This window comes from Monocercomonoides exilis, assembly GCF_001643675.1.
Source record: "Monocercomonoides exilis strain PA203 chromosome Unknown scaffold17-1647472, whole genome shotgun sequence".
NCBI classification, from domain to species: domain Eukaryota; phylum Preaxostyla; order Oxymonadida; family Polymastigidae; genus Monocercomonoides; species Monocercomonoides exilis.
Window position 1 is genome coordinate 1,481,091 of NW_027150562.1, and position 13,133 is coordinate 1,494,223.

Sequence of the window (13,133 nt, forward strand, 5' to 3'; positions counted from 1 at the left end):
ATCCCTCCTGCCTGAACTGCATTATCGAATCAGTTGTATTCTTGGCATGTGCATCTATACTACTAACCTGTGAACCGCCTTCATACCTGCTTCGATCCATCCTCACCTGTGATTGCTGCGCTGCCATTGAATCTGTTGGTTTTTTGTTATTATTTATTTTTTATTTTGAATTTTGCTCCTAAATATATTTTTTTTTGCGGAATAAGAAAATTAAAATACACATCATGAAATAACCAGATTGCACAGCAATGCAAATGGACAAAATGCGTGCATGCGGACGGCTGGATATTTGAATGTGAACCAGCCAAATATATAATTCCCCAGATCGATGAATTCTTCAGAAAATTTTGATGAAACGGGAAAGGAGAGTCCGAAACAGAAATCGGTTGCCATGATTGAAAATGATGGAGATCTGACGTCCAGCAGCTCGTCAGATGAAGATTGTGGATTGGTGGACGTGAAAAGTGTGCATTTTTTGTTTTTTGCTGTTTTGCGGTTATTGGACGGTTTGTGCTTGAACACGGATGGTGCAGGAGTGCCGATGGATATTTGGAAGCGGTGTGGAATTTTCAGTTGGGTTATGAGGTTTTGAAAAATTGGCAGGATTTTGAAGGAATGCGATACAAGAACGAAAATGAGGCTGATGGGGACGTCGAAGTTTTTCCGAGAGATGCTGGATACAGACGAGTATGATACGCATTTCATTTTTTATGATCAAAATTTACGGGATTTGACTGAATGTAGGTTTTGGCATGAAATTGTGGTTGAAGAGCTGCCGCGGCTGAGAGACAACATCTACATGAGTCAGAGCGAGTTCCAGGATCTGGACACGTACGATCCAAGCAATGCATATGTGTGTATTTTATGCTGTGTCGGAGCAGGCACAGCGAGTGACTCTCTTTTTGATGGGCTTCTTTTCGTTTTTGTTCATTTGTTGATTTGTAATTTGCTTTAAATTGCATTCAGGATGTTGCGGGCAAGACTCGGTTTGGTCTGAGTCCGAAAGGATGGAAAGATACCATTAGGTTGTATGGGACTTTTCCAGAAGTGCTGTTTGGGAAAAGACAGGGTTTCTGGAAGGATTTTCAGGATCTGAAAAGCACTATCGAAAATTCTTGGATGCGTCTAATTCTATTCACATTGGCGTGGGTATCTCTTGCGCTGTTTCTTTTCTTCTTTTTCTTTGCCATCTTCTACGCAACGAATTTTATCCGGGGGCCAGTTTTCGACAAGCTGTCCGATGATGGGCATGTGTCGAATCTTTTGACGAACAAAGCCAACAGGTCTGTCTTTTCGTTCGGCCTATCAAAGTCGAATGGTCAGTTCACTGTTGCACTGATATTGCTGGCACTGTTTTTCATTTTCTTCATTCTATACACAACAAAGCGGAAGGTTTTCTGCATTTCGCTTATCTTTCTTGCTGGAGTTTCATTATGCTTTGTTGGGATGTTTTTCTTTTTGTGTTGGTATCTTGATTCTTTTGTGAATGGGGATAAGTATACATTTAACATCCGCAATCGTTTGGTTGATGGGCCAGTGACGAAACCGTACGCTCACATGAGCATAAAGAAAAGTGATGCTAGTTATGACGTGCTTTTCAGAAAAGTGGCAGACACTGAGACAGTCACGCAAAAATTCACCGAAGATGGGAGATTGATAACAAAATCAGATACCATTTTATTCAATATTTTGTTATATTTTTTTGTATTCTTCGGTGGAATGTTCATAGTAACTACTGAATACGATTCCTGGTTGAGATGTCCAGATAATTACTGTTTCGCTTTATTCACATTTTTACTTTCTTTATTGGGGATTGGATTGACCTGGGTGTTCTTTTCTGTGAAGTTATGCTGTATGCAAAAATTATAAGGAGGACGAATGAGTTAATGAATGTGAATTGTATGATAAACAAAATATTACATTTTTATTTATTTATAGTATCTGCTGTGCCAAAAATCATAATTCTATTAATTTTATTAAATTTATCTGTATATATATTTAATTTTGTTCTGTTTGCATGCACGTGAATGCGTGCGATTGGAATGAATGTGGTGTGTGCACAACCAAACAGATAACTTCACGAGCTCGTGGACAATTACGTTCATTCCATTGTTTTTGACAATCATCGTGATGCATATTTTTGCATTCAACGTGAAGCTGTCAAGTGAATATGATTTCAAGACAGTGTGCAGCAAGTGTGTGCGATGTTGCGGGATTGTGTTTGGGCCTGCAATTGGGATTGTCATTGCGCTTCTTCCAGCTCTGTGCTTGGATGGGATTGGGATATTTGACCCGCCAACTTCGAGTGGAAAGGCGTGGGAAGGAGCAGAACGCTTCATGTCAGCAGTGGTTGTGACGGACGAGCTGATTGAGCGGGCACACAAAATGGAAAGAAACATGGCGCTGTCGCTGGTGCCGATGCTGGTGTGGCTGTTTGTTGAATATGTGGCATTCTGCTTGGGACTGTATCTGGTGAAAGGGGATGTGAAGTGGGTTAAGAGAAGGTTGGGCTTAAAGAAAGAGCTGTTTGCGTGGCAGGCATTAGCTCCGAGTAAGAGGAACAGAGAAATACAGGAAATACGGGCAGAGGAGCGGGAAAAGCGAAAGACAGAAAAAATTCGAAAAAAGCAGGAAGAACAGGAAATAGAGGAGAAGGAAGAGGCGAAGGAGAAGGCGAAGAAGAAGCGAGAAAAAGAGAAAGATCAGAGGCTGATAGAGGTGACACAGAGAGGACTGAACCCCGAAGAGCTGAGTGCAGCAATTGACGAGATCAACAAGTATTACGACGAGGAGGTTCGAAAAGAGGAAGAGGCAGAGGAAGCCGAAAAGAAAAGAGCGGAGGAGGAAGCAAAAAAGAAGAAGGAAGAAGAAGAAAACGCGAAAGAGAACGAGAATCAAAGTATTTTTGATGAACCGCCCGCCAATCACGAAATACATGTTCTTTGGGAAAAGATTCTGCAAACGGGTTCGTTTTCGTGGCTGATCTGAGCAGCATGTGGTCAAGTGAATGCATGCTAACAACACATTTTTCTTTTTCTTTTTCTTTTTCTTTTTCTTTTTCTTTTTCTTTTTCTTTTTCTTTTTCTTTTTCTTTTTCTTTTTCTTTTTCTTTTTCTTTTTCTTTTTCTTTTTCTTTTTCTTTTTCTTTTTCTTTTTCTTTTTTTTTCTTTTTCTTTTTCTTTTCTTTTTCTTTTTCTTTTTCTTTTTTTTCTTTTTCTTTTCTTTTTCTTTTTCTTTTTCTTTTTCTTTTTCTTTTTCTTTTCTTTTTCTTTTCTTTTTCTTTTTCTTTTTCTTTTTCTTTTTCTTTTTCTTTTTCTTTTTCTTTTTCTTTTTCTTTTTCTTTTTCTTTTTCTTTTTCTTTTTCTTTTTCTTTTTTCTTTTTTTAGCGTTTGTATTACGTAAAAAGTATTGCAGTTGCAGTTGAAATTGCTATTAATGAGTTTGTTGTAATTTTCACTTTGTTTTTATTTACAAGTTCTTGAAGCGGCTGTTATTATGTTTTGCAAGAGTTATGAATTTTATTGTCTACATTTTGAGATTTTTGGATATGTAACTTATGTATTTTTCCCCCTATCTGAATTAAACATATCTTTATTTGAGTATTTTATCAGTATGATTTTATTCTTATGTATAAATTTTTGGTTTAAGGGACCAACATGGTCATATGAATTATAAATTTTTGATATATTTGTAAAACCTGTGAATTGTAAAGCTTATTCGCGAACTTTTCTTTTGACGGAAATAGTTTTGAAAATTTGTTAATTTTGAATAAAAATACTCCATTGATGAATGCTTATGAGTAAGGAAAAAATAGAAAAATCTTAAGACAAATATATTTTCAAAGAAGTTGACGTTGAAAGTGCTTGAACAAATTCTCAGAAAGTCGAGGATTTTTTGATTCTCTTTTTCTTTTGAGAAAATGAAATTTTCAAACAAAGCCAACAAATCAAAAAAAAAGTTAACAAATTTGCGAAATTCATTTTTATTAAGAGCATTTGTTTCTGTGAAACACAACCAAAATCCATTCACAATGAATAACAAAATCTTTGTTGGTGACATTGTTCCATAAAGCCTTTGACACTTTGAATTTCAAACTTTTTTTGTGGCTTGTAATCCATGAGATAGACAAATTTAAGCAAATACTTTTTCGACAATTTCTTTCTTTGATGTTTCAAAATATCGAGTTTCTTAAAAAGAGCACTTCCATCTGTTTCCTCAATTAAAAAAAAAAAACCCTTCAACATTTAGTCAAACGAATGTTCTGCTCAAAGACAAATGAAATGGAAATTAAAAATTCAATTCACTCAGCAATGAACAAAATATTGTTCAATGCTTCCAACTAAAAAAACAGAAACCATTGATCCATTCACAAAGCAACTACTCAACGCCACAATGCAGTCTTCGAACCCTTCTTCTTCCATCTTTTCCAATAACTTTCTTTTCGTCTCTTTTCGTTTTGCATTGTCGCTTTCACTTTCCGTCTTTTTTATCAGCATTGCACAAAGATTTCTGAAATACGTCAAATAATACGCAAGCAGCTTATTTGCTGCATCCAATCGGATTATTTCCTCCAAGACTACATCAGCTGCCCCACATTCTAACAAATTTTCAACTTTCGCATCTCGGCTATACGCTGCACTTTGAAGCAAATTCATGCATTGCTTGCTGATTTCTCTGTTATTGTCCTTCGCTACCCTGAGAACTTTTACGATGCTTCCCATAAGCCCTACAATTTCTTCATTCTTCAATTGTAAACGGCTGAGATAATCCATCAATAGAATGAGCCATCGAAAAATCACTATATCTTCTTTTCCCTCTTTCATTTTTCCCTTCCTCTTCCGATTCGCGCACTTTGTAAGCTCTTCCAATTCTCTTCTTGCTTCCTTCACAAAATACAACTCGTTTGCAACAATATCTTTTAAATTTTCGTTGAAAAGCAATCTCCTTATCAAAAACTCCCAAACAGACAGATACGCAAGCCGTGTCAGATTGTTGTGTTCATGATGATATTTGATGATTTGTTTGATTTCATTGAGGAAAAGTTCTTGCCTCACTTCCTAACAAAAACGAGAGAAAAATTCAAAAAATTTCATAAATGAAGTTTTGGTACTCATACATAAAATTCGTATATGCTACTCAATGCCAATAAAGCTATTTCCACGTCTTTTTGAATTTTTTTCTTTTTCTCTTTGTCTGAAGCATCTTTCAGAAGGCAGCGGATACAAATAGAAAGGATTTCACATGAAAGCCCATGGCTAAGCAAAAGATAGCACTCACAAAGGTCAACAAGAAGCTTTTCATCCTTTTCTTCTTTTTTCTGATCTTCTTCATCAATCAAATTTTCAAATCTTTCACTCAACGAAGATTCTTCAAAGCTACGAATAAAAACTCTTTTCAGGTTATTGCAATATCCCATGTGTTTCAACAGAAGAATTGCACATTTCAAATTAATTCGTTTTTCTCCAATCATTTTATTAATTTTATTGAACAGCTCAATCGTGAAAACAGATTTGCATTCATCTTCATCCATCTCTTCCATTGTCTCGTTCATTTCAAGGATTTTCTGTTTTTGTTCTTCATCGCAATCTTCCAATTCATCAAACAATTCTTCAAAAAAAAAAATGCAATAATCAAGAATTAAAACGTAACAATGATTGCACACCAGTGAACTTTTTTTCATTGTCAATCTCCTTCATTTTCGAAATGAATTACAGACATTAAACAATGAAAATTCGTCATTCACATTGAATTTGCATGTGTTTGGAAAGAAGAAACAGATGAAAAATAAAAACTTAAAAATAGTCAAAACAAAAAAAAAATTCAGAGATCACACCATTCTTCCTAATATGAGAGTGCTAACTTTTATGAAACGAAGAGAAACGATATTTAATATTTTCAGGGTGGTTCTTATGGATGTTCAGATCGTTGGCATTGAAAGAACAAAACTTTCCATTCACAAAATGAGGTATCGCTAAACAAAATATTGTTGCAGAATTAAATATTATTGCGTTCTGTGGTGGCATGAGGTGGCAATAACAGTTCAATGAATTTGGAGTTTTGAATAACAATTTTTGAAATTTTGGTATTCAAGGAAATACATCAATTTTAATTTTGAATTCAGAAAACTGGGCGTATGTATTTTCATCATTGTAATTTATTTTTGAGATTTCTTTATTAATCACATTTTCAGAATTCAGGCATCTGATAAGTTGTACAAACAGCTAATCTTTAATTTTCAACGCAGAATAATATTGAATGGGGCTGAATATTGTTATGCATATAGCAGAGGAGATGATACGAACAAGGGATTGTTGGATGAAGAATTTAGTGAACGAATGCGAAAAGAATGAAAAAAGAATGAAAAAGAAAGAGTTTTATTTGGTATTGGAAAAAGAATAGAGAAAGGAAAAGTGAATTATAAGATTGAAAGAGGGTTATTTTGCAATAAGATGGTTGGAAAGAAAAGAATTAATGGAAAGACTTGAGATAGTCTCTCTCTCTCTCTCTCTCTTTTTTTTTATGTGAATGTAAACGCAGAACAACATCCACACCAAATGATCATGATGAAATGTATTATCATCGCCGTGAACTTTTTAACTCTTCAGGAAATCGGTTTCAATGTTACACAACTAATACAGATTGCAGGAGAGTATGTTACGGATATAATAATTCGGGAAGTTGCTGGCTATTTCAGCACGCAAAAAAGAAGGATTGGCTGAAGGACAAGACGTTATATGTCTCAGCGAATGGGAGCGATGAATTTAATCCACGTGGAGTGAATGACACAAATCCAAGTCTGAAGGTGAGGAAGACATTTGAGATGCGTGAGGTGCAGATTAGTTTGACAATCACACTGATGGAAGGGAATCACGCAAGTGAGACAGAAACAATTAACATTGGAGAAAAGAAGATTTCAGTCATTGGTACAGGCAATGCTAAGAGTTCGATTGGAACAGGAACACTTTCATCAACAAAAGCATTGTTCGGTGTGACAACAGGTCACCTTTATTTATTGCACATGAAGGTTGATTGCAACTCAAATGCAAATCCTTCTTCGCCGAGTGTGGTTGTGGTGTCTGATGGGGGTGGGTCACTCTCATTGGAGGATGTTGTGATCACCACGAGTGTTTCTTCAGGAAACTATGTGATGTCGTAGTCTGTGTTTGTGGCGCCGCTGTAGCAGCTGTTGATGACCGATGTGGAGATTACAGATATGAATGCCTCAAAACCATTGTTCTCAGAACCGTTGTTCTCTGAGCCGGATCCATCTTCTTCTTCATTATCGTTATCGTCTTCATCCGCACTGTATCTGACAGCCATAGCTTCTGGAGATAGCATTCTTGCGAATGTGATGTCAAACAATGTGAAGGTGGAAAGAGTGGAGAGATTATCTGTGTGGAGCGAGAGAACAGAAGGAATCAGACTGGATGTGTGTTGGAGAAGTGCGATTCTGAGATGAAATTTTGGTCACACGTGAATTTAGAGGAAAAAATAAAAAATAGTAACAAATTCGCAATATTATTCTCCTTATTGTAATTTTCATGATAAAAAAATATTACAAAATAAATAAAAAATTTAATTTCATGCTCAACTAACCACGAATAATAAGAGAATGCATCGAGGGAAAGACGTTTTATGAGAAAGAAAAAATACTTTGAAACACAAACATTTGAATAGCAGAAAGAAACATATCACAAAATAAAAGATTAATAAAATGAGAGTTTAGAAACACTCATTCATAAAATTAACATATTAATTCGATAAATCTAAACACAACAAAAATGTTAAAAAACACAAAACTTGCATACAAATGATTAGAATGAAAGGATTATTGGATATAAATTACAACAGATTTGAAAATTTCTTCAGACGGAAGAAGCATAAGGGGAGGTGAAATGTTCATAATCAAAGGTTTCTGCACCAAATGAACAAGAATCCGATCGCCTAAAAGCCGACAATTCTTCATCTGGAAAGTGGGAATTGCTGAAATGAACAGGAAGAGATGTGGAGCTATCTTGAATCGTCCCGTATCCAATTTTTGACGAATCATTCATGAATGCTGTTGTTGCTCCATTTGAAAAAGGCATTTTCGCGTGAAGTTGATTACACTTTTGTCTCTTTCCAATGTCATTCACATTATTCTCTCTTTGACCATTTGCTCCTGCTTTATTTGAAATGAATTTTCCCTTTGAACAAACTCCTAATTGCTTTGTCGCATTATCACTTTCACAACTTGCAGAAGAATTTCCTTTTCTGTTCGAAGTTGATAAATTCTTTTTATTGCAACAGCATCGATAACGGCTAAGCATCACAAGCATTGCAGTTGCCAGCAATGCTTGTCCAACTATCATATTAATAAAAGTGTACAACGAATGATCTACATCCATTTTTTCAGTGGCATATCTGAAAACTATACAAGAATACATAAAAATACTAATTCAATTTTGTAAACAATGCGCAAACATTCAAACCTAAAAGAGCACCACGAATGAGAAAACCAATCAAACAAATTGATGCTTGCGCAATCACCTTTTTCTTGAATGTAGGTAATCCTCGAAGTCCTTGAACCTTGTTTATCTGCTGGATCAGTCTAATTCCGTATATCAAAAAAATAAATGCAACTATTATGTTTAATGAAGCAGCATAAGCTCCTTCAATGATATGCAGACAATTTGTTTCCTTATGTTTTGTAAAAAACATTGGAATAATGAGACATAGAGGCACAATATAATTAAACATAATTGTAAATACAACTATGAGGAATTTCTTTCGTGAAAGCTGGATTGAGAAATGTATGGCCAAAACATAATGAAGAGAAATGATTATAAAGCAAGTTATGAATGTGTAACTTGACATTGCAGTAAACAAAGTTCCCGGGATAGGTTGCTCTAACATTGAATTTGCTAATGCATCAAAACAAAAAATCCCAATGGTTCTTTAAATTTGATTTACGATTCATGAAATAGCAAGAGATTTATACAAACCTCAGTAAAAATGACACAAAAATTAATAAATGAAACAGAAACTGAAGATGATAAAGATCTTTTCCTTTCGGAAAACGACAAATAATTTCTAACCGTATAAACTCCTCTAATGAATAGATAGTTAGAAAAATTACTATAATTCTAAATTGAAAATCAAAAGCAATATAAAAACATGTCTTCATAAAATAATAAAATTCACATGCTGTTGCGGTAATGCATAAGTATTATCTGTTGATTCCTTTCCCATCTTCGAATGCTCGAAGATGAAAACTTTTTCTGATCTGATCAGTAATTTAGAACATTCATTTTTTAATATTCGAACTTCGTCTACACCTTTTAAAAGAGAAATGCCGGTGATTTCAAAGTTGCAGATGGTATTCTTTTTAAATTTAACGCTTGTTGACAAATTTATAATTTTTCTTTTTCAATGATTATGAATTCAGAACAAAAAAACAATCATTGTTTCTCAGGACTATATAGGAGACAAAATGATGGTTATAAATTCACAAATTTGGTTTATAAACAACTATTCGGTTGCTTCCATTAGTGCAATTGACAATAGATTGCTTTATCGCTTCAATTCAAAAAATACATTAACGTCATTTGTTCATCTTCCAACAACCAAAAGAATTTGGGTATCCGATACCAAAGGATATATCTTTGTCATAGACTATTCTGTTTGCTTCAATTATTATTTTTTTTGACAAAAAAATTTTTTTAAATGAATGAATTGAAAAATTGAAATATTCACAGGATCCAAAAGCAATGAAAAAGGTGAATAGAATGTTTGCCGACAAATTAAAATAATGAGTTCAATGCCTAAATTTTGATAAATTATTTCACATTCTTTTTAACTTTTAGAAAACTTCCTGAACCTTGCGTGATCAACAACATGTGCGTATCAGATAGAGATTGCAGGGCTGTTCTTTGTGCATGCGACAACGGAGAAATTGCGATTATTGATGGAGACAATGAAACATTTTATTGCAACAAAAAGGTTTGTTCAAGCCCATTGACAGCAATTGGATGCAATGGAGAAGGAAAAGTCTGGATTGGATCGAATGACGGAATTGTGAAATGTTTTGATTTTGATCAAATATGCGACTCCTCCGAGACTATGGATGAAAGTGCATATGGGCAAGAGCCCCCATTGTCTCCATCTGGAAAAGCGATGGAGTGTCAGCCACTTCTTCGAGTGCAGTTTGGAGGCGAAAGAGTAATGTCTGTTTGCTGCGAAAATGAAGTTGCATTTGTTGCTCTTCGGTCAGGAGTTATTCAACGGATAGAGTTGAAAGCAGAATCTTCTGAAGAAAGCAACAGCGCAGGAATAAGAGATGAGAAGGAGCCTGGAACTTATGCGCTTTCACCCGAAGGCTCTCAACAGAGTCCAACTTCGTTGCGTTCGTTGTCTTCTTCTTTGGAAACACCAAGCAAGCAACCAAAAAGCAGCACACAAACATCTTTGTCTCCTCCAAAATCACCGAGCCGCTTTTCTTCAAACACATCGCAGCAGACGCTGTCGCCGATCATATCTTCTGTGTCGCTTTCCCAATCGCCAATGAGATCTTCTTCTTCTTCTTCTTCTTCTGCCTCCTCATCTAACTCTCCGCTTGGAGCAAGTTTTTCACAACATCCATCCCACTTCTCGTCAACACTTCGTTCATCCTCACCTCATTCACCAGCAAAAGATCGGACTTCCACGCACAACGACACACTTCAGACACTTTCTTCCATCCAGCCATCATCCTCTGCCCTCTCCACAACCAAAAGCCCCCTCTCTTCTTCTGCCTCAGGCACAGCATCTGACTCGCCCCTCAGCTGCTTCTCCTTCTTCCGCTCGTATTTGGTCTGCGTGAACCGCTCAGCGGTGCGTCTTGTGCAGCGCCGCACACTTCCGAACGATGAAGGAAGCGGAAAAGGAGCTAATATTGGGCAGGGAGAAGGAGCGAGAGGGAGAGGCAGTGTGTTCAAGCTGACGAAAATGAAGCTGGATCTGAACTGGGACGAATACCCAGCGATTGCATGTGCTGTGCAGGTCTTTGACGACGCGCCGTCTGCTCAGAAAAGCGCAGGATTTGAAGCAACGGCAACAAAAAGCAGAGGAGATAGAAGCAGAGGCACAACAAGAAGAGGGAATAACATGCAGAACGGGAAAGGAGAAGGAGAGGAAACAAGAGGAGAGGAAGGAGAGGGTATGTGGAATCAGCAAAGTAGAGAGAAAGCAGCGTTGTGGATTGCGTTGAAGACAGGTGTTGTGATCAGCTATGGAGACATTCCATCAGACAATGAGATGATGGAGAGAGAAGAGAGCCTGTCGAAGAAGAGGAAGACGATGATGAAGAGGAACGAAGAGATGCTGAAGACAAAAGGGATCAACAAAAAGGAGTTGGAGGTTTGCAACAAAGCTGTTATTTGCCTTTGAAAGAAAGATGTTAAACAAAAAATTATGAAATTTTATTTATTTATTTTATTCACTTTATTTATTCTTTTAACTTTTGGCAATTGAATCATAACCCTTCTTTATTTCTTCTCACGTCCAATTATAAATAAACAGACAATAGACGTCATTGCCCCAACACCCGAGCAGCCACGTAAAGTTCTACGCTTTTATTCTCCGTATGCCTTTCCTTCGTCTCCTTTCCGGCATTCGCCATTGGCAATGAGCAGAAGTGCCGAAGGAAATTTCACAGAAGAGGAAGTGCTTGCAATTCTGAGGCATGTTATTGAAGGAGAAGACGAAGACAGGAAAGAAGGGGGGAAAGGTGATGGAAATGAAGAAGAAGAAGAAGAGGAAGAGGAGGAAGAAGAAGAAGGAAAAGGGGATTGGGAGATAACTATGCACAGAATTCCGAAGGATGAACGGAAAGAAGAAAGAAACAAGAAGAACCATCTGCCTTCGTTTGGGTCAAATGAAGAGAAAGAGAAAGTGCTTGAAGATGTGACGCATGCAATGCAGAAGACGATGTATGAGATGTTGGAAAGGAAAAGAAGAGAAAGAGAAGAAGAAGAAGAGAAAGAGAAGCATTCAGAAGAAAAAGTCATCCACAACAAAGAGAATGGAAGTGAAAGCGGAGAAGAAGCAGAGAATGATGTTGAGTGCATACGACAGCTGCAGAGTGCTGTGGAAGCCAAACACGAGGAAATAACACGATTGAATGCTCTTTTGGAAAAGAATGAAAGGAAATTCTCTCAAAAATGTATGCAAAATGTTGAATGAATATTGGTTATTAGTTTTGTTGATTGGAAAATAAAATATGTTTGAATGAATATTTGCTATTTGAAACGTTTTTTTTGTTCAAAATTTTTATTAAACCTCTTCTTTATTCACTTTATTATTATTCATTTTATTTATACTCTCTAAATGAATATGTTCTCTTTTCACATTGACAGCTGTGCGTTCGTCAGCATCGTCTGACTTATGCTCCTCTTCTGCATCTCAATCTGCCTCTTCATTTTCTTCTTCCTCTTCTCTCTCTTCTCTCTCTTCTCTTCCATCATCATCAACATCATCATCATCATCATCTATTCCTTTACCCTCTCTTTCTCCTTCTTCTCCTGTTCCTGTCGCCCTCTCCTCTTTCTCTCAGGCCAGCGCCGACATCCAACTTCTGCAGGACCGCCTGCTCGTTCAGTTTGAGCAGACGTGCGGCAGATTCGATGAGGCGCAGATGAAACTGAAGGACTTTAACAGTCTCGTCGCTGCTGTCATCCTCAAAGAAGAATGCCAGCTGATAAAGAGTGCAAATCAATGGATGTCATTGATTTCATCAATTGAGCAGGGAGGGAAAAACGATGAAGCTGTAGAAACTGAGCCATCACAATCAGAGAAGGAGGAGGAAGGAGAGGAAGCTTGTGAAGAATTACTTGAAGAAAACTAAATTAGTGATTATCATACATTTTTTGTTTTTGATAAATTATTTATTGTTTAATTTCAATAATAAGAAGTAATCGTTTGGATTTTTAATTCTTAAAGGTTTCATTAGTACAAAATGCAGTATATTTAGTTAATTTGAGAATATTAAAACATGAAGAAAAAAAAATTACACTTATTTGTTACCCATTACTTTCCTTCACATTTCCTTCGACGCATTAATCAAAGATATCTGTTGGAAAGGAAAAAATGAAAAAGCATTCAAAAACTTCATTTTT

General features: G+C 36.3%; 5 protein-coding genes across 5 annotated transcripts; 4 read left to right on the forward strand and 1 right to left on the reverse strand.

Moving 5' to 3' along the window:
- Positions 1–634: 634 nt before the first annotated feature.
- Positions 635–1,869, forward strand: MONOS_12251 (uncharacterized protein; the record flags this gene model as incomplete). The annotated part of the gene is made up of 3 exons (XM_067864860.1): positions 635–687; positions 745–853; positions 967–1,869. The coding sequence occupies 3 exons, from the start codon at positions 635–637 to the stop codon at positions 1,867–1,869; spliced, it is 1,065 nt and encodes a 354-aa protein (XP_067729396.1).
- Positions 1,870–2,046: 177 nt separating this feature from the next.
- Positions 2,047–2,988, forward strand: MONOS_12250 (uncharacterized protein; the record flags this gene model as incomplete). The annotated part of the gene is made up of 1 exon (XM_067864859.1): positions 2,047–2,988. The coding sequence occupies one exon, from the start codon at positions 2,047–2,049 to the stop codon at positions 2,986–2,988; it is 942 nt and encodes a 313-aa protein (XP_067729397.1).
- Positions 2,989–6,568: 3,580 nt separating this feature from the next.
- On the forward strand, positions 6,569–7,156 carry MONOS_12249 (uncharacterized protein; the record flags this gene model as incomplete). The annotated part of the gene is made up of 1 exon (XM_067864857.1): positions 6,569–7,156. The coding sequence occupies one exon, from the start codon at positions 6,569–6,571 to the stop codon at positions 7,154–7,156; it is 588 nt and encodes a 195-aa protein (XP_067729398.1).
- A 368-nt stretch (positions 7,157–7,524) lies between these two features.
- Positions 7,525–9,267, reverse strand: MONOS_17455 (uncharacterized protein). The gene is made up of 4 exons (XM_067870377.1): positions 9,188–9,267; positions 8,985–9,125; positions 8,472–8,935; positions 7,525–8,410 (listed from the first exon to the last, which is right to left on the reverse strand). Exons 1-4 carry the CDS (start codon positions 9,229–9,231, stop codon positions 7,866–7,868), a joined length of 1,194 nt encoding a protein of 397 aa, XP_067729399.1. The 5' UTR covers positions 9,232–9,267; the 3' UTR covers positions 7,525–7,865.
- Positions 9,268–9,655: 388 nt separating this feature from the next.
- Positions 9,656–13,025, forward strand: MONOS_12248 (uncharacterized protein). Its single transcript, XM_067864856.1, has 3 exons — positions 9,656–11,376; positions 11,539–12,181; positions 12,375–13,025. The coding sequence occupies exons 1-3, from the start codon at positions 9,877–9,879 to the stop codon at positions 12,860–12,862; spliced, it is 2,631 nt and encodes an 876-aa protein (XP_067729400.1). The 5' UTR covers positions 9,656–9,876; the 3' UTR covers positions 12,863–13,025.
- The last annotated feature ends 108 nt before the right edge of the window (positions 13,026–13,133 follow it).

Coding starts and splice junctions, on each gene's coding strand:
- MONOS_12248 (XM_067864856.1), top strand. CDS start 9,877: ATGTGCGTATCAGATAGAGATTGCAGGGCTGTTCTTTGTGCATGCGAC. Junction 11,377..11,538: donor TCAACAAAAAGGAGTTGGAG/GTTTGCAACAAA, acceptor ATAAATAAACAG/ACAATAGACGTCATTGCCCC. Junction 12,182..12,374: donor AAGGAAATTCTCTCAAAAAT/GTATGCAAAATG, acceptor TCACATTGACAG/CTGTGCGTTCGTCAGCATCG.
- MONOS_17455 (XM_067870377.1), bottom strand. CDS start 9,231: ATGGGAAAGGAATCAACAGATAATACTTATGCATTACCGCAACA. Junction 9,126..9,187: donor ACTTATGCATTACCGCAACA/GCATGTGAATTT, acceptor TTTTCAATTTAG/AATTATAGTAATTTTTCTAA. Junction 8,936..8,984: donor TTTGTGTCATTTTTACTGAG/GTTTGTATAAAT, acceptor TCAAATTTAAAG/AACCATTGGGATTTTTTGTT.